General features: G+C 39.9%; 2 protein-coding genes and 1 long non-coding RNA gene across 4 annotated transcripts; 2 read left to right on the forward strand and 1 right to left on the reverse strand.

Annotated features, from left to right (window-relative positions):
- The first annotated feature begins 18,465 nt into the window (after positions 1 to 18,465).
- On the forward strand, positions 18,466 to 20,385 carry LOC125575304 (glutathionyl-hydroquinone reductase YqjG-like). Of its 2 annotated transcripts, XM_048747846.1 has the most exons (6): positions 18,466 to 18,703; positions 18,841 to 19,055; positions 19,141 to 19,317; positions 19,417 to 19,641; positions 19,730 to 19,858; positions 19,941 to 20,385. In XM_048747846.1, exons 2-6 carry the CDS (start codon positions 18,843 to 18,845, stop codon positions 20,172 to 20,174), a joined length of 978 nt encoding a protein of 325 aa, XP_048603803.1. In that variant the 5' UTR covers positions 18,466 to 18,703; positions 18,841 to 18,842; the 3' UTR covers positions 20,175 to 20,385. The 2 variants fall into 2 exon arrangements, with proteins under 2 accessions (XP_048603803.1, XP_048603804.1); XM_048747847.1 differs by lacking the exon at positions 18,466 to 18,703 and having other exon boundaries at positions 18,716 to 19,055.
- Positions 20,386 to 21,003: 618 nt separating this feature from the next.
- LOC106381695 (cytochrome c6, chloroplastic) lies at positions 21,004 to 22,641 on the reverse strand. Its single transcript, XM_048747848.1, has 7 exons — positions 22,365 to 22,641; positions 22,120 to 22,272; positions 21,889 to 22,021; positions 21,674 to 21,771; positions 21,550 to 21,581; positions 21,357 to 21,420; positions 21,004 to 21,291 (listed from the first exon to the last, which is right to left on the reverse strand). The coding sequence occupies exons 2-7, from the start codon at positions 22,180 to 22,182 to the stop codon at positions 21,157 to 21,159; spliced, it is 525 nt and encodes a 174-aa protein (XP_048603805.1). The 5' UTR covers positions 22,183 to 22,272; positions 22,365 to 22,641; the 3' UTR covers positions 21,004 to 21,156.
- LOC125581811 lies at positions 22,396 to 22,865 on the forward strand. Its single transcript, XR_007319538.1, has 2 exons — positions 22,396 to 22,543; positions 22,638 to 22,865. It is a non-coding gene; the product is annotated as an uncharacterized LOC125581811 (long non-coding RNA).
- Positions 22,866 to 25,420: the final 2,555 nt, after the last annotated feature.

Here is a 25,420-nt window from a genome sequence, read left to right on the forward strand (position 1 = left end):
GCAGAGTGATCCGTGAACTGGGCAAACAAATCGCACTTGTTTCTTTCTTTACTTAGAAAGTAGATCAAACGCAATCGAGATACAACGATCAAACGTAACAAGCGGTATCAAAGCGCTGGTTATTGTATCAAGGTCATCGCTTCAAGTTCTCATTCGGATCAGTACGAAGAGCAAGAGCGTCATTCAGAGATTCAAGCGAGCAAGAAGAAAGATCAGGTCAAGGTTCGAAACTTATCTGGTTAATCTGTGTGTGTTGCTTGCGTTGAAGAGTCTGCAGTTGATTGATTGTTCTCGTCAAGAAGATCTGTGGTTCTTGATCTACATGGAGGTCTTCAACTTCAGCATGTATTCTGCAAGTTGAAGATCAAGATACAGAAGGTTAGTGATGGAGCCAACGCGAGGGAAATTTGAGGTTGACAAGTTTGATGGACAAGGAGACTTCGGCATTTGGAAGCACAAGATGTTATGTGCTCTTGAGATTCTCGGTTTGGACTTAGTTCTTGAGGAAGAAGTGATCAAATCTGATGATCCAACAAAGGTTGGTGATGATTCGAAGCCTGAAGCTGATGCGAAGTCTGAAATTGATCCCAAGAGAGCTGCAAAGGATAAGCGTGTTAGAAGCCTTATCAAGATGAGCTTGAGTGATCAAATCATAAGGAAAGTAATGAAGGCAGAGACCTCTCTTGGTATTTGGAAAGCTTTGGAGAAAGATTATCAGACCAAGTCCCTCCCCAACAGGATATACCTGAAGCAAAGATTTGCAAGCTATAAGATGGATGAGCATAAGACGATTGAGCAAAACTTGGATAATTTCTTGAAGCTAGTGAATGATTTGGAGAGCCTCAACATCAACATTACTGACGAGGATCCGGCAATTCAGATACTCACAGGCTTGCCACCAAAGTTTGAGCCTTTGGTTCATACCTTGAAGTATGGAAGTGGCAAAGACACGCTCACGGTTGATGAGGTTATAACCTCAGCTTATGCAAAGGAGATAGAGTTGAGGGAGAAGGGTTTTCTGCATAAACAAAAGAATGAGGTAGAGGGCTTATATGTTAGCGATCGAGGAAGGAATAATAAGAAGGGGAACCGCTCAAACATAAGCCGTTCCAAGAGCAGAGGAATGTTTACCTCTTAATAAAGATAACTCCAAGACTGATAAAGGGTGCTTTATGTGCGGCAAGGAAGGTCACTGGATGCGTGAATGTCCTGACAAAGGAAAGAATAGGAGTTCAAAATCAGAAAATGTAGCAGCAGCCAAGAAAGAGCCGTTGATACTTACTGCGAGTGTTCAGGATACCAGAGGAGAATGGGTAATGGATTCTGGAGCCAGTTTTCACATCACACCGAACAAGGAAGTGTTATTTGATCTTCAAGAGGGTGAAGGTGGAAAGGTGTTGATGGGAAACAACACTTATAGCGAGATCAAAGGAGTTGGAAAGATTAGGATAAGGAATCCTGATGGTTCGATGGTTGTACTTACTGAGGTTAAGTACATGCCCACAATGGGCAGAAACTTGATCTTATATGGCTGTCTAGAGAAGGCTGGGTGTAGTTACTCTGGTGATAAGTTCAGAGTGAAATTCTACAAAGATGGAAAAGAAGTTATTACAGGCGTCTACACTGATGGTCTGTATTATCTCCAAGGAACATTGCTAAGGGGAGAAACACACGTATCTACATCAAAGGTTGATTCTACGAGGAAGTGGCATTCTAGATTGGGTCATCTCAGCTTGAAGAATATGGAAGCACTGGTCAAGCAAGGTTACTTGGAAAGTAAAGATGTCAGTTGAATTGGGTTTTGTGAGGAATGCGTGTTAGGAAAAGCACACAGGCAGAGTTTCAAGAAAGGGAAGCATACTTCTAAAGAGGTTCTGGAGTATGTGCACTCTGATCTATGGGGAGCACCATCCGTGGTTCCTAGCCTAGCTGAGAAGCAATATTTCATCACCTTCATCGACGATTACTCACGGAAAGTCTGGATATATTTCTTGAAGACTAAGGACGAGGCTTTCTCAAAGTTTAAAGAATGGAAGCTGGAAGTTGAGAATCAGACGTCAAAGAAAGTGAAGTGCCTGCGTACAGACAACGGACCTGAGTATTGCAACACCAAATTCGATGAATTCTGCAAAGGAGCAGGAATCAAGAGTCATAGAACTTGCGTGTATACGCCTAAGCAGAATGGCGTTTCAGAAAGAATGAATAGGACTATCATGGAACAAGTAAGGTGCATGTTAGCAGAGAGTGGAATGGAAGAAAGCTTTTGGGCTAAAGCAGCTTCCACTGCAGTGTATCTCATTAACAGATCACCGAGTTCAGCTATTGAATTTAAGATTCCAGAAGAGTTATTGAGTGGATTCAAGCCAAGCTTATCACACTTAAGAAGATTTGGTTGTTCTGCGTACGTTCACTCTGTGAAGTCTAAGACCAGTACGAGAGCAACAAAGGGTTACTTCGTGGGCTATCCTCAGGGAACTAAGGGATTTAGAGTATGGATGCCAGAAGAAGGCAGGTGTGTGACTAGCAGAAATGTTATCTTTCACGAAGAAGAAATGTTTAAGGATTCTCTGAAATCACAAGAGCCCAGGATCGAGAATTCTGAATCAGAGAAGGCTCAGGGAAAGAAACAGAAAAAAAGAAAAGGGAAGAAAGTTTCTTTCAGTCCGGATCTGATCAAGGGTCCTTCGAGTTGTCTTCATGATCCAGAGGCGTCTACCTCTGGTATTGCAACAGAGTCTACATATTCAGGTGGAGCGGGTTCTGGTTCATATACTACGGCAGAGTCTACAGTTGAAGAATCATAAAGCAATTCAGAGGAGGAGCATGATTTGGGAAACTACATTTTGGCCAGAGACAGAAGTCGTAGGGAGATCAAGATGACATCTAAGTTTGATGACTTCGATGTTGTGGCTTATGCATTGGCAGCAGCACAAGACATCGAGATAGATGAGCCAAGGTCCTATGCAGAGGCTATGAGGACTCGAGAAAGAGATCAGTGGAATGCGGCAAATGTAGAGGAAATGATCTCATTGAAGAAAAATGGGACATGGTGATAGAACCCAGGACCTGGACCAGGACATGGAGCATACTCAGCATTGTGACCAGGACGATCAGATCAGTCCAGCTGAGGTTCAGCCATTCAGCCGTACCAGATCAACGGACAGAGCCGTGTACCATATCGACCCGCGTGCACCCGGACGTGACCTAAGGATGGATCCACGACCTGATGACCGAATCAGCCGAACCACAGGCGTTCTTCCCCGACCCATTCGCCATTCTAAAGCCAACAGTCAAGCCAGAACCCGTGATCATCGAGAAGAATCAGATTCCGGACTTAGCCTGTCTTTCATGGCCCGTTTGGGACGTACTGCACGCCCGGATCAGGCTGATCACGACATTTCCAACCACTTTGATGATTTCATGATGATCGATGCTTCCAACTACTCCAAAGGAAGGATACTTAAGCTCTCTGAAGATTTGGGGTCGCGCTATCTCTTCATCCGTTCATGGATCATCGACGATCAACCATGCGGGTAGCCTTACGTCCGTCCTGCTCCTTACCGCGGACGACCTGATCACCACAGAATGAACCTGGACATCTTTATGAGTGTGGACCAGTCAACATAAGAATCCGCACCTTGACCAGTCTTAGTCAAATTTCGAAATTCTATGTCTTGTTTTCATTTATTTCTATTTCCTATGTTGTCTTTTCCCACAAATGTCTTTATGTTTCTTTGACTCACAAACCTTATAAGTATGTGATGATCCCTTTAATAAAAACCACATCGATTTTCCTTTGCTTATTTCTGAGTCTTCTCTCATTGTTCTTTGCTTAGAACATTCAAACTTCTCTTGGTGAGGTCATCTCCAAGCGAACCACTTCGTTGTGTTGGACCGGTGCGTCACATCTGGCAACCTTCGAATCTCTGGTAGTATCTTTGGGCTATTCTGCAACCCTTAGTGTCACCCCTCGATCCATCAGTTCTCAATTCCCTCGGATCTGAGTTCATATCAACCATACCGAAAGAGTGATCCATATTTTGGTTCTATCAAGTGGTATCAGAGCCACTCTCTCGGTAACTCTTTTTTTTTTTCATTTCATCTCATCTTCCATATTCTTCATCTAAATTTCTTATCTATCTATCTTGAACCCGGGCCCCTCATTACCCCCATTTAAAAAAAAAGGATCTATATTAAAAAAAAAAAGATATTCCAAAGTTTGATTTGTTTGTGGTGTGGTGGTGGAAGAGAAAGCCTGCTGGCCGAAGAGAAATCCGGCCTTTGAGGTGGATAAGGCGGGTTCCTCTAAATATCTTATATTTCTCTCTTGATCTTTTGTGGTTCACTTGGATTTTCTCATTGGGTGATCTAGTTTGCTCTCTTAGAACTTTGGGAGGAACTCTCTTGTGTGATTAAAATTGAGTGAAACACGTGTGTGGGTGAGGATAAACACCTGAGTGTGTGAGGGTTTTAATATAACTTTACCTTGTTTAAGTTTTCAGGTAACCATGGATAGTGAAGAAGAAAGAAACCGACCCGTAAATTCACATGCCGGATTATCTAACTTGCAAATGCGTGCTCTCAATGATTCTATGTCTAACTTGTTGAATACAGGTTTGGAGGCGATCCATCAGAGGCTAGATGAACTTCAGGGCCGTCCTACTCAGTCACGAACCAGAACCAGACGTGACCATCCAAAGAGGAACAGCCGGTCCGACCTAGAAATCCGAGAAGAGTCTTATGATGATGATCGATCCATCAACCGTCCAAGGAGAGTTCCTAGGCATCAAAACCGAGGTGATGTCAATCCTTTTGGTAGAAATGAAAGAACCAATGATGGCTTGGGTGGTTTGAAATTGAAAATTCCAAATTTTGATGGCAAAAATGATCTGGATGTTTTTCTTGAATGGGAAAGAAAAATTGAACTTGTGTTTGATTGTCAAAGTTTTTCTGATATTAAAAAGGTTAGACTTGCTGCTGCTGAGTTTACTAGCTATGCTATTAACTGGTATGATCGAGTTGTGACTAGCAGGAGGAGAGCAGGTGAGGCGCCAGTTGATACATGGGATGAGCTTTCCATGCTGATGCGGAGACGCTTTGTTCCCGACCACTACCACCGAGATCTACACCATAAACTCAGGCGTTTGCTTCAAGGTTCTAAGTCAGTTGAGGACTATCACCAGGAGATGGAGACCTTGATGATCAAAGCTGATGTAGAAGAGCCCTTAGACGCCACCTTGGCCAGATTTCTTACCGGGCTCAACCGGGACATACAAGACCGCATGGAGCTGGAAGACTATGACAGCATGGAGCAGATGCTACACAAGGCCGTGCTGATCGAGCAACAAGTCAAGAGAAAGGGTCTCACTAAACCGACCTTTGCTTCTAAACCGACCTTTGCTTCCAAGCCAAACTATCAAGACAAGGGTAACTCTTCTTCCACAACAAATACAGCTTTTAAGACTAATGTTCCTGCTCGTGTTGATAGAGAAAAGAAAGAAGAGGCTACCAAACAAACCAGAGACATCCAATGCTTTAGGTGTCATGGCCTTGGCCACTATGCCAACCGATGTCCAAACCAAAAGGTGATGGTGCTCTTGGAGAATGGAGAAGTCGAATCTGAAGAAGACAAGGAGGATCTCAGACCAGTGTATGATGATGATGAAGAGGAAGAAGCACTTGACTTCCCGGTTCATGGTCCCCTTCTTGTTACTAGGAAGGTCTTGGACGACACCACTGATCCCATCTTTGATGAGGAGGTCGATGGAGTGATCGATGAGTTTTGCTTGACCTTTGTGGAGAGTTCTGATCCGATCTATGATGAGGATGTTCTTGATGAGCCGAGCCATGGTTCACTACTGGTTACTAGGCGTGCCTTGAGTGTTCAAACAAAATCCAATGACAAAGAACAAAGGGAGAATCTCTTTCACTCTAGATGTCTCATTTCTGATAAAGTTTGTTCTTTAATTATTGATGGAGGTAGTTGCACTAATGTGGCTAGTGACACCCTTGTAAAGAAACTTGGGCTTGTTACTCAGCCTCTTTCTCGTCCTTTCAGGTTGGAGTGGCTCAATGAGGCCGGAGAACAGTATGTGAAGGAGCAAGTCACGGTTCCACTCTCCATTGGTCGATATGAGGATGAGGTTGTGTGCAATGTGCTTCCCATGGATGCTTGCCATGTTCTTTTGGGCCGGCCTTGGCAATTTGACAAGAAGGCAGTGCATGATGGTTTCACAAACCGGCACTCATTTGATCATAAGGGAAAGAAGATCACCTTGGTGCCTTGGTCGCCATCGGAAGTCCATCAAGACAAGGTCCAACTTAAGAAGAACCGAGACCAAGACTCTAAAGCTGATAAACCTGAGACCAGTACCAGAAACTCCAACTTCTTTGTCAAAGAAAGTCAGGTAAGGAAGTCTCTTTGCTCTCAAAATCCATTTCTCTTACTGATTTATAAAGAGTCTCTCTTGGCCTCATCTTCTTCTGACCTTGCACCGGAGATTCCGAGTGAGTTATTAGGTATATTGCAGGATTATTCTGATGTGTTTCCAGAAGGAAATCCCAAAGGATTGCCACCGGTGAGAGGCATTGAGCATCAGATCGATCTCATCCCGGGCGCCTCTCTATCGAACCGACCAGCGTACCGCACTAATCCGGTCGAGACCAAGGAGCTGCAGAAACAGATCAACGACATGCTTGAGAAGGGATACATCAGAGAGAGTCTCAATCCCTGTGCCGTGCCTGTTCTACTTGTACCAAAGAAGGATGGCTCCTGGAGGATGTGTGTGGACTGCCGGGCCATAAATAACACCACGGTAAAGTATCGACATCCTATCCCTCGTCTTGATGATATGCTTGATGAACTCCATGGTTCTAAGTACTTTTCTAAGATAGATTTGAGAAGTGGCTATCATCAGATTAGGATGAAAGAAGGTGATGAATGGAAAATAGCCTTTAAAACAAAACTAGGTTTGTATGAGTGGCTTGTCATGCCCTTTGGTCTCACTAATGCACCTAGTACTTTCATGCGCCTAATGAATCATGTCTTGAGGTCTTTTATTGGTCATTTTGTTGTGGTTTACTTTGATGACATTCTTATTTACAGCAAAAGCCTTAATGAGCACAAACATCACTTGAAATCTGTTCTTGAAGTCCTTAGAAAGGAACGTTTGTTTGCTAACCTTGGAAAGTGTTCTTTTGGCACAGATCATGTGGTCTTTCTAGGTTTTGTTGTAGGTGCAGATGGCTTGAGAGTGGACGAGCAGAAGGTCCAAGCAATCCAGGACTGGCCGATTCCGACCACCATTGGTGAAGTAAGAAGCTTCCATGGCCTTGCCGGCTTCTATAGGTGATTTGTTCAAAACTTCAGTATCTTGGCCGCTCCTCTTACTGAAGTAATCAAGAAGAACGGGGGGTTCAAATGGGGACCAGCTCAGGAAGAAGCATTAGAAATCCTTAAAGGGAAGTTGACTCACGCCCCTTTACTTGTACTTCCAGATTTTTCTAAAGCTTTTGAAATCGAATGTGATGCTTCTGGTGTTGGTATTGGTTCTGTGTTGATGCAGGATGGAAAACCAGTGGCTTATTTCAGTGAGAAGCTTGGAGGAGCCATGCTCAACTACCCCACATACGACCAAGAACTATATGCCTTGGTGAGGGCCCTTCAAACGTGGCAGCACTATCTTTGGCCTAAGGAGTTCATCATCCACACTGATCATCAGTCTCTAAGACACCTTAAGGGTCAGCAGAAGCTCAACAAGAGGCATGCTCGTTGGATGGAGTTCATTGAGACATTCCCTTATGTGATCAAGTACAAAAAAGGTAAGGAGAATGTTGTGGCCGATGCATTGTCTCGAAGGTATACTCTTCTCTCAGCCCTTGAAACTAAATTGCTTGGCTTTGAATTTATCAAGGATCTTTATGCTTCAGATCAGGATTTTAAAGAGTTTTTTCGAAAATGCTCAAAGGTTGCTTATGGCAAATACTTTCAAAATTCTGGTTTCTTATTCTTTGATAACCGTTTGTGTGTGCCCCAATGTTCTTTGACGGAGTTGTTTCTCAGGGAAGCTCATGGAGGTGGGCTTATGGGACACTTTAGTGTCAAGAAGACTTACAAGGCGGTTCATGATCATTTCTACTGGCCGAGCCTGATGAAAGATGTTGAGAGGATCTGTAGCCGATGTGTGGTGTGCAAGAAGTCTAAGCCTAAAGCATCACACCACGGTTTGTACTCAGCTCTACCCATTCCCTCTCATCCTTGGGTAGACATTTCAATGGATTTTGTGCTTGGATTGCCTAGGTCTAAAGCTGGACGAGATTCTATCTTTGTGGTTGTTGATAGGTTCTCGAAAATGGCTCATTTCATTCCTTGTCACAAAACTGATGATGCTGTGCAAGTTGCAGATTTATTCTTTAAGGAAGTTGTTAGATTGCATGGAATGCCTAAGACCATTGTCTCTGATCGTGATGCTAAATTCCTTACCTATTTTTGGAAGACCTTGTGGTCTAAGCTAGGTACTAGATTGATGTTCTCTACAACTTGTCATCCGCAAACTGATGGGCTAACTGAAGTAGTTAACCGAACCTTGTCTGCTTTGCTTAGATCTTTGGTTAAAAAGAATCTTAGGACTTGGGAAGAATGTTTGCCTCATGTTGAATTTGCTTATAACCATGCTTTGCATTCAGCTACTAAGTTTTCTCCTTTTGAGGTTGTTTATGGATTAAATCCCTTGTCTCCACTTGATCTTTTACCTTTGCCTTTGAGTGAACGAGTTAGTACAGATGGCAAGAGAGAGGTGGACACGATCAAGAAGCTGCATGAACAGGTCCGGGCCAACATTGAAGCCAAGACCGAGGGCTACAAACGACTTGCAGACAAGAAAAGGAAAGAAGTGATCTTCCAGGAAGGTGATCTTGTTTGGGTCCACTTGAGGAAGGAACGATTCCCGGAACAAAGGAAGTCCAAACTCATGCCCCGGGTCGATGGTCCATTCCAGATTCTCAGGAAACTCCATGACAATGCTTACCAGCTTGATCTTCAGGGTAAGTATGATATCTCTTCAAGTTTTAATGTTTATGATTTATCTCCTTTTTGCGCAGATGATCCGGATTTGTGGTCAAATCCTTTTGAAGAGGGATGGAATGATAGAACCCAGGACCTGGACCAGGACGTGGAGCAGACTCAGCATGGTGACCAGGTCGATCAGATCAGTCCAGCTGAGGTTCAGCCATTCAGCCGTACCAGATCAACGGACAGAGCCGTGTACCAGATCGACCCGCGTGCACTCGTACGTGACCTAAGGATGGATCCACAACCTGATGACCGAATCACCCGAACCACAGGCGTTCTTCCCCGACCCATTCGCCATTCTAGAGCCAACAGTCAAGCCAGAACCCGTGATCATCGAGAAGAATCAGATTCCAGACTTAGCCTGTCTTTCCTGGCCCGTTTGGGACGTACCGCACGCCCGGATCAGGCTGATCATGACATTTCCAACCACTTTGATGATTTCATGATGATCGATGCTTCCAACTACTCATAAGGAAGGATACTTAAGCTCTCTGAAGATTTTGGTCGAGCTATCTCTTCATCCGTTCATGGATCATCGACGATCAACCATGCGGGCAGCCTTACGTCGGTCCTCCTCCTTACCGCGGACGACCTGATCACCACAGAATGAACCTGGACATCTTTATGAATCTGGACCAGTCAACATAAGAACCCGCACTTTGACCAGTCTTAGTCAAATTTCGAAATTCTATGTCTTGTTTTCATTCATTTCTATTTTCTATGTGGTCTTTTCCCACAAATGTCTTTATGTTTCTTTGACTCACAAACCTTATAAGTATGTGATGATCCCTTTAATAAAAACCACATCGATTTTCCTTTGCTTATTTCAGAGTCTTCTCTCATTGTTCTTTGCTTAGAACATTCATACTTCTCTTGGTGAGGTCATCTCCAAGCGAACCACTTCGTTGTGTTGGACCGGTGCGTCACATCCGGCAACCTTCGAATCTCTTGTAGTATCTTTGGGCTATTCCGCAACCCTTAGTGTCACCCCTCGATCCATCAGTTCTCAATTCCCTCGGATCTGAGTTCATATCAACCATACCGAAAGAGTGATCCATATTTTGGTTCTATCACATGGGATCTTGTTAAGAAACCCGAGAAGAAGCGAGGGATTGGATGTAGATGGGTCTACAAATGGAAACCAGGAATTCCCGGGGTTGAGGATCCTCGTTACAAATCTAGACTAGTAGCTAAAGGCTATTCTCAAGTAGAAGGAATCAATTATAATGAAGTGTTTGCACCAGTAGTGAAACACGTATCGATCAGACTGATGTTGTCTCTAGTTATTAATGAGGACCTAGAGCTAGAGCAACTAGATGTAAAGACGGATTTCCTAAACGGCACATTGGATGAGGAGATCTACGTGGAGCAGCCTGAGGGCTTTGTTGTGAAAGGAAAGGAAGATTGGGTGTGTCTGCTAAAGAAGTCATTATACGGCCTCAAGGAGTCACCGAGACAATGGAATAAGCGCTTTAATGAGTTCATGAAAGATCAGAAGTTCAAGCAGAGCTCTTATGATCCATGTGTCTACATCAAAGGCACAAAGAGTTCATAGAGGATCTACTTACTCATCTATGTCGACGATATGTTGGTAGCTTCGAAAGACTCAAAGGGAATTCAGAAATTGAAGAAGAGTTTGAGTCAAGAATTCGAGATGAAGGACTTGGGAAGAGCATCTATAATCCTCGGTATGGATATCTTGAGAGATAGAGAGAAGGGGATTCCTAAGTTGTCACAGGGAAAGTACTTGAAGCAAGTACTCTTAACCTTCAACATGGCAGATTGCAAGCCAGTTACAACTCCTATGGGTTCTAAGTTCAAGTTGAAGAGCCTAGACGAGAAGGAAATGGAGATTGGAGCAGTTCACATGGAGGACATCCCTTATGCAAGCGCAGTTGGGAGTCTCATGTATGCCATGGTGGGATCACAGCCAGACATAGCTCATGTTGTAGGTTTGGTGAGTCGGTTTATGGGAAACCCATAACGGATCCATTGGGAAGCGGTGAAATGGATCCTACGGTATATCAAGGGAACCTATAACTACAGCTTAACTTTCACTAAGGGTTCAATCTTCAGAGTGGAAGGATTCTGCGATGCTGATGACGCAACTGATCTAGACAGAAGCAGATCAGTTACTGGGTATATCTATCAGGTGGGAGGCAACACTGTTAGTTGGAGATCGGGGCTCCAACCAGTAGTGGCTTTATCGACCACTGAATCAGAGTACATGGCTCTAACAGAATCATCTAAAGGGGCCCTGTGGCTTAAGTGGTTTTGTGAAGAGTTAGACTACGAGCAACAAGCAGTCAAGATAAATTGCGATTCACAGTCTGTAATATTCTTAGCTAAAACTGGAGGCTATCACGAGAGAACTAAACACATCCGTACTAAGTTCAACTTTATCAGAGAGGTGATAGCAGCAGGAGACAGTTGTCAAGGTTCATACTAGCCTAAATCTAGCCGATATCCTAACGAAGTGCGAACCTGGAAAGACTCTGGAGAAGAGTCGTGTAAGCGTCAAGGTTTTAGAGTAGGCTATGTTGCCTACGGCTGTGGAAGATGGCAGAGGAGTCGTCTAGCAGCAGGTAGAGGTATCTTGGGGGGTACCTCGCAGTGAATAAGAAAGATAGAGGGTCAGTTTCAGATTCAAGCGGAATCAACAATAAAGTTTTAATCTTTTGGAAGATAAGGTCTCAGATCAGGTAGCAAATAAGAAGCAAGTCAGAAGGTGAAGTTACCTGAAGAGTTGAGTGGAGTTTTGTTCGCTCAGATCTGAGGATTGGTTGCCGTCTCAGAAAGTTTCAGTCTTTTGGGTCAGAGGTTGATCAGAAAGCAGTTGTCGTCTCGATCGGTGGTCTCCGTCAGAATCAGAGACCGTACAGAGGATGAGACAAGAAGGAAGAGCTGCATGAAGGTTGATTTAGCTTCGAGGTGGAGTTTAATCGAAGGAATCGCAGCTGGAAGAGACAGTGAAGCGAAGCGGTGAAGATGGAGTGAGATGAGTTGAGAGCTTTCGACAGGAGGCTAGGGTTTCAGATGTTCTGTCCGAATGAGAAGAGAGAGAGAGAGTAAAGCCAAGGTGGAGAATGTTGTTTGGGCTTTTGTCTTCACTCTCTCGGTCCTTTAATCATCTTGGGCCGTCCACTATCAGATTGGGAGCACGAGCCTCCCCCCAGATGTAGCGGACTGATCCGTGAACTGGGCAAATAAATCGCACGTGTTTCTTTCTTTACTTAGAAAGTAGATCAAACGCAATCGAGATACAACGATCAAACGTAACAATATATACTAGAAATTTCGATCAAAACACTCAACCTTACAAATGCTTACGAGTCGAGAGATCTGTTATACTCCCTCCGTTTCATAATACGAAGTTTTGACTCTTTGCACACATATTAAGAAATTTACTTTTTTTAAACTATTAAAAATATAATTTAAAATTAATTTATCTAACTATAAACAAAAATAATAAAAATACGATTGGCTACAAAGTTAAAGTTATCTAGATATGTAAAAATAACATCTATTGTGAAGCAACAAAAATCACCTAAAACATCATATATATTGAAACGGAGGAAGTATGACATTATTAAGCTAGTCTTCCAAGCCACATTTTCATCATATCATTGATCTCACAAATATTTAACCTCAAAACATAACAACTTGATCCCTCAGCTTCAAGGGTACACCATATTCATGAGTCCACACATCCAAAAGCATCGAGACCATTGGTTTATCTCGAATTAACCTGTTGTAGGTTTTGCCTCAAATTTAATTTGGATGAGAGCTTTGGTTCTACCAAATCACACAGCCCGCATCAGCAGCTGGATCAGCTCCTATACATACACTATTACAAGAAAACAAGCACTTAACGACGATGTGTTACGACCAAAATTTGACGTCGTAACATTACAATATTAGTACGATGAAAAATGTATATTGTCGTAATGTTGACATAATTTGCCAATGAAATAGTTTCGTCATACACTAGACGTAACTTTACGACTATTTAAGGACGACAACTAGTCGTAATGTAGTTTTAAATCACAACATTATTACAACCGAATTACAATATTATTACAACCGAAATTTTGCATCTATCTAACGACGAAATTACTAGCAAAAATAAGATGGTAGGTGAAAATGTGTTTGTTGTGTGTGTTAGAAAAAAACTTTTGCTCGGTAAAAAGTTGTTAAAACATTGTAGAATACTTTTCGTTGTAAATTCGTTGTTACACACTTACCTAACAAAACTCAAAACTATCCTATAAATATGCATCTATTCTCGTTCTAAAGAACCACAAAGAAAAAAAAATGAAAAAATGGTCTGAAAAAAGAGCATCTGGTGGCAATATATACAAGCTATGAAGTTAGATTTATGCACATAAATATTCTGATGGAATGGTGAGAAATGAATTTCTGAACGGGTGGAGATATTCATGCACCACGCCAGAAATACACCCATCACGAAGGAAACCAGTAAGATGTTTTATCCTTGTTGTAAATGCAAGAATAGCAAATTTGCTCGTAGTGAAACGGTTTGGAAACATTTAGTAAATAGAGGATTTACCCACACACTACATGGAGAGGGTGATCATTGTAGGAATGAAGCTAGTAGTAGTAGTCAGTTTGAAGATGTTGGTAATAGTGAAGAACCGAGTCGTTTGCATACTGAAACTAGTTACCATCAGGAGGATCAGATGGTAGATAATGCATCATGATAGGATACATGATATGGTTTCAGATGCATTTTGTGAAACAACCTTATCAGTTGCTGCAGAAGTAGATAATGTAAAAGATCTAACTTGGATGAAAAATGTTTTATAAGATGCTAGACGCTACGAATCAGCCAATCTATAAAGGTTGTAGGAAAGGTATTTCTAAGTTGTCATTGACAGCAAGAAAAATGAATATCAAAACTGATAATAATTTATGTGAAGGGTACTTTGCCTAAGCTCATCCAAATTGGTCTCATACACCCGAGTATATCCACACCACTTGGTTCAAGTGTTTTTCTGTAATTCTTATAATTTTATCTAATGTCTTTTAAATTCATATAGATTATTTGTATTTTTAATATTTTTTTGTTTCTTTGCAGCAAAAATGGCATTGGTCTATTGGCGTGAACGAGCGGGTGAATAAAGCATTCAACGGTAACGAAAAGCTACGCCTCAAAAGCACTGTCACCGACTGGAAGCAGATGTGGCTGAACAGAGGAGATGATGCAAAACTCATCAACATTTCCGACACCGTTTGGGATGGGCTGTAACACTATTGTGTACTCCTCGCTCGGTTAGAGTATCTGCTTCGTGCTCGGCGGCTCGGATGATGCAAGATCCCAAGAGCAACTTACCGATGGTTCACACTTCTGAATAGACCCCACATGCCGGGAGGGCACTACAAATTGTAAGTTATAAAATTTTATAACTCATTTAATTTCAATTAATTAATTAATATCTACTTATATAGTATTATAATATATTTAACGTTTTTAGGCCGTTCGGAAAGTATAAGTACCGTCTCTTTCCCAACTTGTCAAGGAGACACACCGTACCCAAGCTGGCAATTTTCTAGATCCTAGATCGGGAAAGATCTACAACGATGTGAAGGCTCAGATCGAAGAGCGTCAGACCCAGTTAACGCAATAGACTCCGGATGGCCCACCGGTCCAGTTGACCACACAAGAGAAGGACAAGATCTTTGAAGAGATAATAATAATATTTTCATATATGCATACTTTTTTAATCTTATTTACTATTTTACTAATTAGTTTTTTAAAATTCAATTGAAGGTTGTTACCAAGAAAAGGGTACATATGATAGGCATCGGTTTGGTTAACAATGTCCCGAGGGCGACTTCAGCCTACGCTGCTGCAAGGCAAGAAGATTCTCAGCTGTGTGTGGATTTGACGGCGGCCAACAACGTCATTGCATTGCTCTGGGAAGAACAAGATGACATGAGGGCTCAGTTGAGGGCCATGGAAAGGATGTTCGATGTCATCGCATCAGGGAACCCAGAGATTATGTGGGCATGGGATTCTGTTCGTCAGTTTGTTCACCGCGTCCCTACCCTAGAGGAGTAGGCGGAATGGATCGACGCACCGATCACCGTAGTTCAGATCTATATGATGATGATTTGAACTGTATGCTATAGTTTATTTACATTTTTGGTTTGTAATCTTTTGGATATTTAAATATTTATATATTAGATTTTTATTTTAAATTTTCAAATTTTTTAAAAACTTAAAAAATATAAGAAAATTAAAATTTTCAAATACTTTTTTCCTGATTCGAGATTCGACATTTATAAGTCGTAACATTTACAACCAATTAACATAGACAGTCGATGTTAATCGTTAGACTTACGACCAATTAACATCTACTATCGTTGTTAATTGGTCATAATATTCGAGGCTTTTTAATATTTTGTAAACGACATAAATTTACGACTACATAACGACGAAAAGTTATGACATAAATACGACGAATAACTTAGAAGTAACGGTACATCTTTTTTTACGACGAAATGTGTTACGGCGAAGTTACTACGAATTTAATTGTCCTAATAACAATGATTATGTTTCATTATTATTTCGTCGTAATAGGTGATTAACAACGAAATAACGAGACCATATATGTCATCATTAATCGCATGTTTATTACAAAAAAACACCATGTTTTTCGGAAAATCAATACATAACTATAAATAAAATGGCGTTTTTTTTCAAAAATGACTCAAAACTTTAAGTCAAATGCAAATATGACCTCTCTTTTTTTGCAACTTTCATTTTTTTGTATTCATCCAAAAAGTTCAAGTTATTCATGAAAATGCTATTATTATTTTTTCAAAAAATGAGTTTTTTTACTCAATCATCCTCGTCTTGATATTCTCATTTTCATCAAGTATTTACAATATTGTAATTGTCATCAATATCCAACCATCATTAACAACCAATATCAAGCTCTAAATGCACCTAAAATTGATATATAGTCTTCTTTTCCTCATTTCTTATCCACACAGACCATTTCTCTTTTATGTTTTCACTAATTTCATCCCAAAACCCCAAAATCTTGGTTATAAATTTTTGAGCTTATTAGAGTCACTCATGTTCTTGATTCTTAGTTAATAACAAGTGGGTATCTTCCGTGTGAAGTTTTGTGTACTTGGAGAAGCTAATTATGCAAGGCATCTCACGGGTTGTAGGTATGATTTTCTTTTATTCAGATCTGTACACAAAGAAGACTTTTTGATGGAGAAGACTTCGCGAGAAGTCTTCTGGTTAATAGTAGGTTAGTTTTGCAATTGATTATTTTGTGTGTTTTTCGTAGAAGACTTTTAGATAGGCCTACTACTAGAGAAGTCTTATACATTTTCTTTGACCATCTCCAATGTATTCCCCTATTTTTACTTCTAAAATAGAGCATCTCTAAAATAGAGATGAGTTTCTCTCCAATGTATTTCTCTATTTTTACCTCTATAAAAGAATATTCTCAAAAGATTCTATTTTAATTTTACAAAAGATACATTTTGTTTATAAAAGTTGATAACTAACCATATTTATTTTTAACTTTTAAAATATTTTCATAAACTTATGAATTTTTTAAACTAAAGTTTTGTTAAAAGACTATTATGTAAATAAAAAATGTTATTATACTCCTACAAAAGCTGTATCTCTCTATAAATATAATTATTTTGGTTACAACTATCAAAATTTGAAAGTTAAAGGACTATTTTGAAAATAAAAAAGTATGACTCTATAATAGAGGAATGCTATTTTTTCCTTTATTTTATAGAGGAAAAAATAGCAATCTCTATTTTAGAGGTGGAAATATAGATGGGATGGAGCACTTTTACCTCTATTATAGCATATAGAGGTGAAAATAGCTAGGGGTTGGAGATGCTCTTAGAGAAGACTTCTATAATACAAAAAAAAAATAGAGAAGAAGCATACAAGTTTTGTTGACCGAAGTTTTGTAGATATGACTTTTCAATGAAGTCTTCTCTATTTGGGAGAAGACTTCTCTCAAAAAGTAAACATGGTTAATTGGAAAACTAACATATAAAGACTTGTTGACGACAGTTTGATGACTTCATGTGATGGGAAGAAAAGGGAAGTTTCCGGAGAGCTGGGAGTTGGCGAGGGGATATAGTCAGGTGGTAAGTAGTTACCAAATGAATCTAGTTCTTCAGATAGCCTCCAATATTTACTATACTGATTGCGCCTCGAGGATCCAGAATAGATAGGAACAGAAGCTACGTCTTCTTTGTAAAATTTAAATATCTGAAATACTTTGGTCAATTGCAAAAATAACTTGCTTATCATAGAAGACTTCTCTAGAAGTCTTTCTTCGTAAATTTGTCATTGCAAAAATGACCTAAATGGAAGACAATTCTAAGTTGCGGTCAGATTTCACTTAAAATTTAAGTTTCTCGCTATATATATGTGTGCATGATCTTATATATGCTTAAGGTCAAAGATTATTCAGTTAAATATAAAATTTTGCACCTTCCTAGGTGCTCATTTCAAGTTTTTTTTCTCTCTCTTTGCTTCAAAACAAGAAGTAACCAGTTTGAATGATATTCTCAAAAAGAGAATCTCCAAAACCTTTAACAAGGAAAAGAACACTAGAGATCACCTATACTTTGTCGAGCAACGGTGCACTGAAACAGTATGTCATGAATGGTTTATATGACATTGTGGAACTACTCATTAATTCATCAGTCCTTTTCTTGATGATTCTCATCTGACCAACCAATATAGAGTCTTGAAAATGTACCTTGGTAACTTTCTTTTCAGGTTTTGCTTTTCTTTTCAGATCTTTCTCATTTTCATTTTTTTTTGGATAATCATTTTTATGGTTCAAACTAGACCTAGGAAAAAAAAACGGAACCAAAGAACTGAACCGAAACTCTCGAATACTCGAATGGTTCCTATATTTCTATATCAGAACTAACCGAACCAAACTTGAACCGAACGTGTATCCAAATGTATAAAAATAATAATTATATATTATATATTATATAGATATATATATATATTTATTTATTTATAATTTAAAAATCTATTTAACATATCCGAAAATATTTGAAGAAAACTAAATTATTTTAAAGTATCCAAACTACATAAAAGTATCTGAAAGTATCCAGATAGTTTTATCCAAAATATCTAAAGTAATCTGAAAACCAAATGAGAACCGGAATCCCGTTTCTAATTTACTATCTGAACCGAACTCGAACCAAAAGTAGATTAGATAGTAAATGGATCCTCTAACCTTTATCTAAACTATCCGTTAGCTAAAATACTCGAACCGAACTGATACGGGATACCCGAAATGCCCGGACCTAGTTCAAACTGTTACAAAAGACCCGGTCATCCATGACGTATAAACCGTTCTGAAAAGTCGGCACGCTTTTTCTAGAACTGAGTTAACACGGTACGCGTGACAAAAGCAGCTGAGTCAACACTCGTTTGGGGGGGAGGGTGACAAAAGCAATGACTAACGAAAGGCAAAAGTCATTTTCTCCTTCCTTCTCTTTCGCTACAAAAGCAGCAGCTGAGTCAACACATCCTTTTCTAGCCTTATCGCCACAAAAAGTCATCGTTCAAAAAGAGCGACTTTCACTCTCTATCAGGTTTTCTCCAACCTCTCCGATCTTGTTAGCAAATAATCAATCTTTTAATTGTGTTATAGGTTCGATTTGATATTTAATCATGTGACTTTTCTTGAAAACTTAAAAAAGGAATCATCTTTTAATTGTGTAAAGCACAGATATGGCCAGGTCTGGGGTAGATGAGACATCAGAATCAGGAGCTTTTGTGAGAACAGCGTCCACATTCCGCAGCTTTGTGTCACAAGATCCTGCTTCTCAGTTCCCACCTGAATCCGGAAGATACCATCTTTACATTTCCTACGCTTGTCCATGGGCTTGTAGATGTCTCTCTTTCTTGATGCTCAAAGGTCTTGACGAAGCTATCACCTTCTCGGTCAGTACTAATCACCCTTTTTGTTTCGCTTTATTGAATATACTTTCCCTAAAAAGCATTTTTTTTTTTTTTAATTTTGGTTTAGTCGTGCCACACAATTTGGGGAAGAACTAATGAAACTGATGACCATAGAGGATGGGTTTTCCCTGATTCGAACTCTGAGCTCCCTGGAGCTGAGCCTGATTATCTTAATGGTGCTAAGACTGTTAGAGCACTCTATGAGATTGCTAGCCCCAACTATGTGGGAAAGTACACTGTTCCCGTAAGTTTGTTGAATTCTCTCTTGTTGAATTCTCTCTTGTTATGTTTCTTGAAAATGTTAAAAGTCTCTGTTTTTTTGTTTTTTTTATTATTGTTTCAGATTCTGTGGGATAAGAAGCTTAAGACTGTGGTTAACAATGAGAGTTCAGAGATAATCAGGATGTTCAACACTGAGTTCAATGGTGTTGCCAAAAACCCGTCACTCGATCTTTATCCTTGTCATCTTAGAGAAGCAATTGATGAGACTAATGAATGGGTTTTCAACGGGATAAACAACGGTGTTTATAGATGTGGGTTTGCTAGGAAACAAGAACCCTACGATGAGGTATAAGATCCTTTAATGTTTATTTTAAGTAGAAAGAAAAAAACAGAATATAACTAATAGATGTTGGTTTTTTTTTTTCTTTCTGCAGGCAGTGAACCAAGTGTTTGAAGCAGTAGATAGATGTGAGGCAGTACTCGGAAAACAACGATACATCTGTGGGAACACTTTCACCGAAGCAGATGTTCGATTATTCGTCACCCTTATAAGATTTGATGAGGTATTTTTGAATCTTCTTAGTTGTTTTCTTAATTACATAAATCCATTCAGATTCTTGACGTTATCCTTTTGTTGTGTTGCAGGTTTACGCGGTTCACTTCAAATGCAACAAGAGACTCTTAAGAGAGTATCTCAATATCTTCAACTACATAAAAGATGTATACCAAATCAATAGAATGAGCAGCACTGTGAAAATGGATCACATCAAGCAACATTACTACGGAAGCCACCCTACGCTAAACCCGTTTGGGATCATCCCTCATGGACCAAACATCGATTACTCTTCGCCTCATGACCGTGACAGATTCTCCTCCTGAAAAGATCAAATATCAATGTTTATCACCTGTCCTAAAAATAACATCCTTCAAAGAAACATGTTTTTGTACTTCAATTTTAAAGTCAATAATACTTATGTGTGTGTGTGTTTTGCAAGTTATGTTATGTCTGAATTTTGCAAATTGATTTGTATGTTCCAAGATTAGTTTTAAAGACAAGTAATACTTGTGTGTGTGTGCCGCAAGTCAATAATGCATTGATCTCTTGGCCCTTTACACTCTATGATGTAACCACGTTTGTGGAAGCTTGTTGAAAGCAGCCAACTGTGCAAGAACAGAGAAACGGTATAATGTGTGCTGCGATTTATTCCACGATCTCCCAGTGTGTCCAAACCCTCGAGGTGTAAAACGGCTGAGAACTTTTAGCCTATTAACTTGAATGTCCAGCAAGTTCTTAGAGAAGAAAACAACTTAAACATTCATCCAAAATAGAAGCCGTGTTGGACTCAGCGGCTGAGATTGAAGAACATCAGTTTATTCCAAGTTCAAGCAACAACAGATCCCCACTCCATCAAAACACTAAGGAACCAGAGAATGGCTTTTTTTTGTTGCAGTTAGGTGAATCCGATGCAAAGAAACGAAAGCGGAGTGAGTCTCCATGAAAGGAGTGAACTTATGCTTGCTCTCACAGTTTCACTGCACAACATACCAGAGGATTCAACGGTACAATCACTATTCTTTTCCACTACATTTTTCTCCAGAGGCAAGATATTCGGAATATAATTTTTGTAATGCCAAGAATAGGCAAAAAGTTATGAACATATATGTTTTCGTTTTGTTGTACTTCATGGAATATCTTGGAGCATAAGCATTTGTTTGCAATGAAGCGTCCCAATTCTCATATTATTTGTTATATTATTTGCAACCATACATTGAATTTTAGACATGAAAGGTACACATAAACATCAATGTAATGATGCATGTTCTTACTGTATTAAACTGTACTAATCTTTGTTGCTACTAGCTAATCGGTAGATACGTTTGGCCAACCTTGGTCAGCCTGGAGTTTTACAAACTCAGACAGAAGCTTGATCTCTTCGTCCTGCAACCGCGGTCCAAAGGTACACTGTCCCCTCGGCGTGCATTTCTCCCCAAATCCCTGTAAGTAAACCATCAGTCATAGATCTCTTCAGATCATTTAGCTAAATGGAAAGAAGATCTCACCGGCATTCTTCCCTTTCCAAAGTAGGTAACACGGTATATCTCTTCCTCAGTATCAACTCCATTTCTGTGAAAGAGGTAAAAACCATAGCAAACCATAAGAGACAAATAACTGTCTATCCAGTTATTCCCTGTCAGAATCTGATAGATGCACACAAGACATCTCTTGGGAGCATAGAGCATTGGTTGTTCTTACCTTTGGAGGTCACTTGGGAAAAGCGTTGCTCCCTGGGAAGAAAGGATATGAGCTTATTAACAAGAAGAAGAGAACAAAGAATGATTCATAACTGATTTTTTCATTAAAAGTGTTAAAAGCTCACTGGTTGAATAATGTTTCCGCCTGTATCATGACACCCAATACAAGCTCTATTAAACACTGTTGCTCCTCTTTGTATATCCAAAGTTTGGCCTAGAGATTCTACATATCACAAAACAAGAAATCACCAATACAGCAACAAAACATTCTAGAATTTTCTCCCAATCTTGTTCAGTTTCAGAAGCAGAGGACTGCTCTAAACTTCTTTATTAGTGTTACCTGGAGGATTACAGATGGGTGAAACCGCAAGAAGAACCGCCGTGAGTGGAGGAGCAAACCTCTTGATCAGAAACTCCAAATCTTTGTGCTTTACAGGAACTTGAAACTTCCATTCGCTTTCTCTTGCGTTGGCCTTTCAAACAGTAGTGCATATGAATATAAATGTCAGCGTCGTGTTTATAAAACAACTTATATCAAATATACGGACAATAGACGAAAGAGACAGAGAACCTTGTGGGAGGAACAAAATAAGTTGCAGCAGCGAGCAGAGGCAGAAGATGAGTGAAGCCTCATCTTTTGATTTTGCAGTTGAAGATGGATGATGAAGTGGAATAGCCCGTCTTATCTTTTTAGACGGTTTAACCGGTTACCGATTTGGTACAGCTGAAAAAACCGGAATGGTTAGAGCATCATTATCGGAGTTGCTTACGAGGGTTGCTTAAATTAATTATGATTAAAAAAAAAAAGAAAATTACATTTTAATAGAAGAAACGTCGCTTAATCAAAGGAAGCAAGAGACGTCGCTTATGGGACACGCGTCAAAGTCTCCTCCCCTCTCTCATCTCTCCTCTCCTTCTTCGCCTGTGTGAAGTCTAAAGAAGAAGACCGACGGTTCACGAATTCTGATCCTTCGACCTCGTATCATCAATCCTCAGTTTCGTTTTACTATCTCTGTACTGAGTTGATTTCGTCTCTCCCTCCTCTGTAATTCTTAGATTTTGAATGATGAATTTGATTCTCTTCTGCAGCGATTGATGCCAAGACCTCTGAGTTTGCATTTGGGTTTCTGGGCTTAAGCTCTCTCTCTCTCTGGGTTACATCAACCGAGTTTTTTCATAGAAATGTTGCTTCTTCCCAGCTGAGAAAACCGGAATGGTTACAAGTTTCAGTATAGGGTGACTTTAGATGTAGGAGTTAGAAATATTTATAAATTTTTGTAATATACTCTCACTCAATCCATCTTGTTTCGCCAACCACTCAATCTGTTTATATTCATTTTATTTGTCAATTGTTAGAAACTTTTAGGATTCAGTACTGAAATAATTGTATTTTACTAAAATAATAAGAATATGTGTAATATAGTCTAATTATGTATTTAACTTTAAAATTTAGAAAATGTATATGTAATTGAGTGTGGAGCCTTTGAAAAGACTTGGGAAGATGTTCTTACGAGCTGAATTTATTGTTTAGATGCAATTATGTAGTTGGCATGTCCTTTGTATATGTTGCCAAGAGGTTTGGAAAGGATTAACCCAGAAGCTGCTATCTACGCGCTATGCCTACCGGTGGGACCAACTTATACAACTGCTGCTCTATCAAAAAATAAAACAGAGTTTTCACTACAAGAAAACATAAGTTTAACGAGAGCGGTTTTCCTCGTGAGTTCGTCGTAAAAGAAGCTTTACGAGGAATTAGCGAGGAAATACGTTTTGTCGTTACTCGTTCGTCGTAACACATATTTCCTCACCAATTCGTCGTAACTTAGCGAGGAAAATATTTCTTCGTAAAGACGAAGTACATCATTTCGTCGTAAAGACCACGTAAATATTTCACGTAAGGAGGTCGCTATATTTTCCCGTATATAACTCAAAACGTGTTCCTCGTAAACTACACGTAAATATCTCGAAAGTGTTTCCTCGTAAAGTACACGTAACTACCACGAAAATATTTCCTCGTAAAATATTCGTTTATCTTTCCTCGTCATTTCCTCGTAAATGTTTCCTCGTAAAATACTCGTTTATTTTTTCTCGTCATTTCCTCGTAAAGTTTCCACGTAAATAGGTCGTAAATTAGCTACAAATTTACTTCGTTTTTTTTATTTTACAGAATTTAAAAATATAATTAAAAAAATAATTAAAATTATTTAATTTATTAATAAAATTATAATTTAAAATAAAAATCAATACAAAAATATTTTTTATATAAGTAAGTTTTGAATTTATAATACAACAACCGGAAAAAAAGAACTAAGGGTCGTTCGTCGCCTGGTAGAATTCCTCACTCCTCCTCGCAACATCCGCCTCGTTATGTGTGTCGGATGGCTTGCCTGGAATGGGATGTTGTTGTCGCATGTTCCTCAACATAGACTCTCATTCCGGATTTGTGGCCACTATAACGCCCAAGAAGCCCTCGACTCCACCCATACGAGCTTTTGTCGAGGCCAACTCGTTACGCAGCTCAGTGACTTCATCATCTCGTCGCTGACCATAAGACGATGCCGCTCTCGGAACATCGTTGACGGAACCAATCCCCAACGTCCGTCATTTTTTTTAGGGACAACCTGAAAAAAATAAATAAATATTGTTAGTAAAAATTTAAAATTAAATTAAATGAATAATAAAAAATTAAAGTTTTAGAAAATTTACCTCCTCGTAAATCTTATCCACTTCAAGTGTGGATAAGGTGACGGGTAATCCGTCGGTAGACTGCTGGGTCAGCTGGGTCTGGCGGTCTTCAACCCGAGCAACCACGTCGTTGTAGATTTGCTCGGACTTGCCATATACAAATACACCCGCCTTGTTCTTGTGAGTCCTCTCGTAAAGTTCCATAAGATCTCTCCTCTCTTTGGCCTAAAACACATTTAAGAAAGTTAGAATAAAAATATATATATTAAAAAAATTATTTAATAAAATATTTAATTACCATTTCTATACGGACACCGGCGTGGGGTTTTTGGCCCGTAGTGTGAAGCATCAGCCCGTTCCCGTGCTCATCGACCGTGTTACGGGAGTTAGAGCAAGACTGGGCAATTCTAATGGAATCAGGAACACGCCAATAACAAATGAGGCCATCCCACACATCCGTGGTGAGCTCAGCGGGTTTGCCCTCATACCCCTTCACGATCCAGTCACCCTTCCAGTTGGAGACCGTGTCCAACAAGCGAACTTTCGCCTTCGCGTAAACCGCTTTCCTCACCCTCTCAGTGACCCCCAAGGCCCAATGATATTTTTGCTGTGGAAAAAATTAAATAAATAATTAGTTTTTTTAAAAGAAATATATATAAATCATGAAAAAATTAAAGTATATATATTTAATTAATAGAAACTTACAGCGTAAATTTTGAACCACGTCTTTCTGACGTAGTGAGGCGTCTTACTCCAGTTCGGATGTGGCATTGAGAAGTAACCTTTGATCGTGTCGGTTACGTCCGATGCAAGACATCCGTCAACCCCAAACCTGAAAAAAAACAAATTTAAAATATAAATTATTTTTTAATGTTATAAAAGAATTTTAAACGAATTAAAAAAAAAATTAATGTAACATACCACAAAGTTCCGTCCGGTCGGTCGGGGTCGATGACTGGTAAACCTTCTCTGCCTGGCAGACGGAGAATGTCCTCAACAGTGTACTGCGAGTAAGGAGCACTCGGAGGCACCATCAAATCGGGATGAACATCTGCGGGCATCGGAGGAGCCATCAGAGGAGGCACAGGAGGAGGCATCGTCGTGGGAGCCATCGGAGGAAGCACAGGAGGATCCGATGGTGCACTAGAAGAAGGCGACAGAGACTCTCTGAGAAGGCTGAGTCTCGG

The sequence above is a fragment of the Brassica napus genome, chromosome C2 (assembly GCF_020379485.1).
Source record: "Brassica napus cultivar Da-Ae chromosome C2, Da-Ae, whole genome shotgun sequence".
Taxonomy (NCBI): domain Eukaryota; kingdom Viridiplantae; phylum Streptophyta; class Magnoliopsida; order Brassicales; family Brassicaceae; genus Brassica; species Brassica napus.

Bases quoted from the DNA above. Each gene is read 5' to 3' on its own strand.
- LOC125575304 (XM_048747846.1), top strand. From the start codon at position 18,843: ATGGCCAGGTCTGGGGTAGATGAGACATCAGAATCAGGAGCTTTTGTG. The intron at 19,318-19,416 runs GTAAGTTTGTTG...TTATTGTTTCAG, and splicing joins TGGGAAAGTACACTGTTCCC to ATTCTGTGGGATAAGAAGCT. The intron at 19,642-19,729 runs GTATAAGATCCT...TTCTTTCTGCAG, and splicing joins AACAAGAACCCTACGATGAG to GCAGTGAACCAAGTGTTTGA.
- LOC106381695 (XM_048747848.1), bottom strand. From the start codon at position 22,182: ATGAGGCTTCACTCATCTTCTGCCTCTGCTCGCTGCTGCAACTTATTT. The intron at 22,022-22,119 runs GTTCTCTGTCTC...ACTGTTTGAAAG, and splicing joins TATTTTGTTCCTCCCACAAG to GCCAACGCAAGAGAAAGCGA. The intron at 21,421-21,549 runs GTAAGAACAACC...CCTCTTTCACAG, and splicing joins TTCCCAAGTGACCTCCAAAG to AAATGGAGTTGATACTGAGG.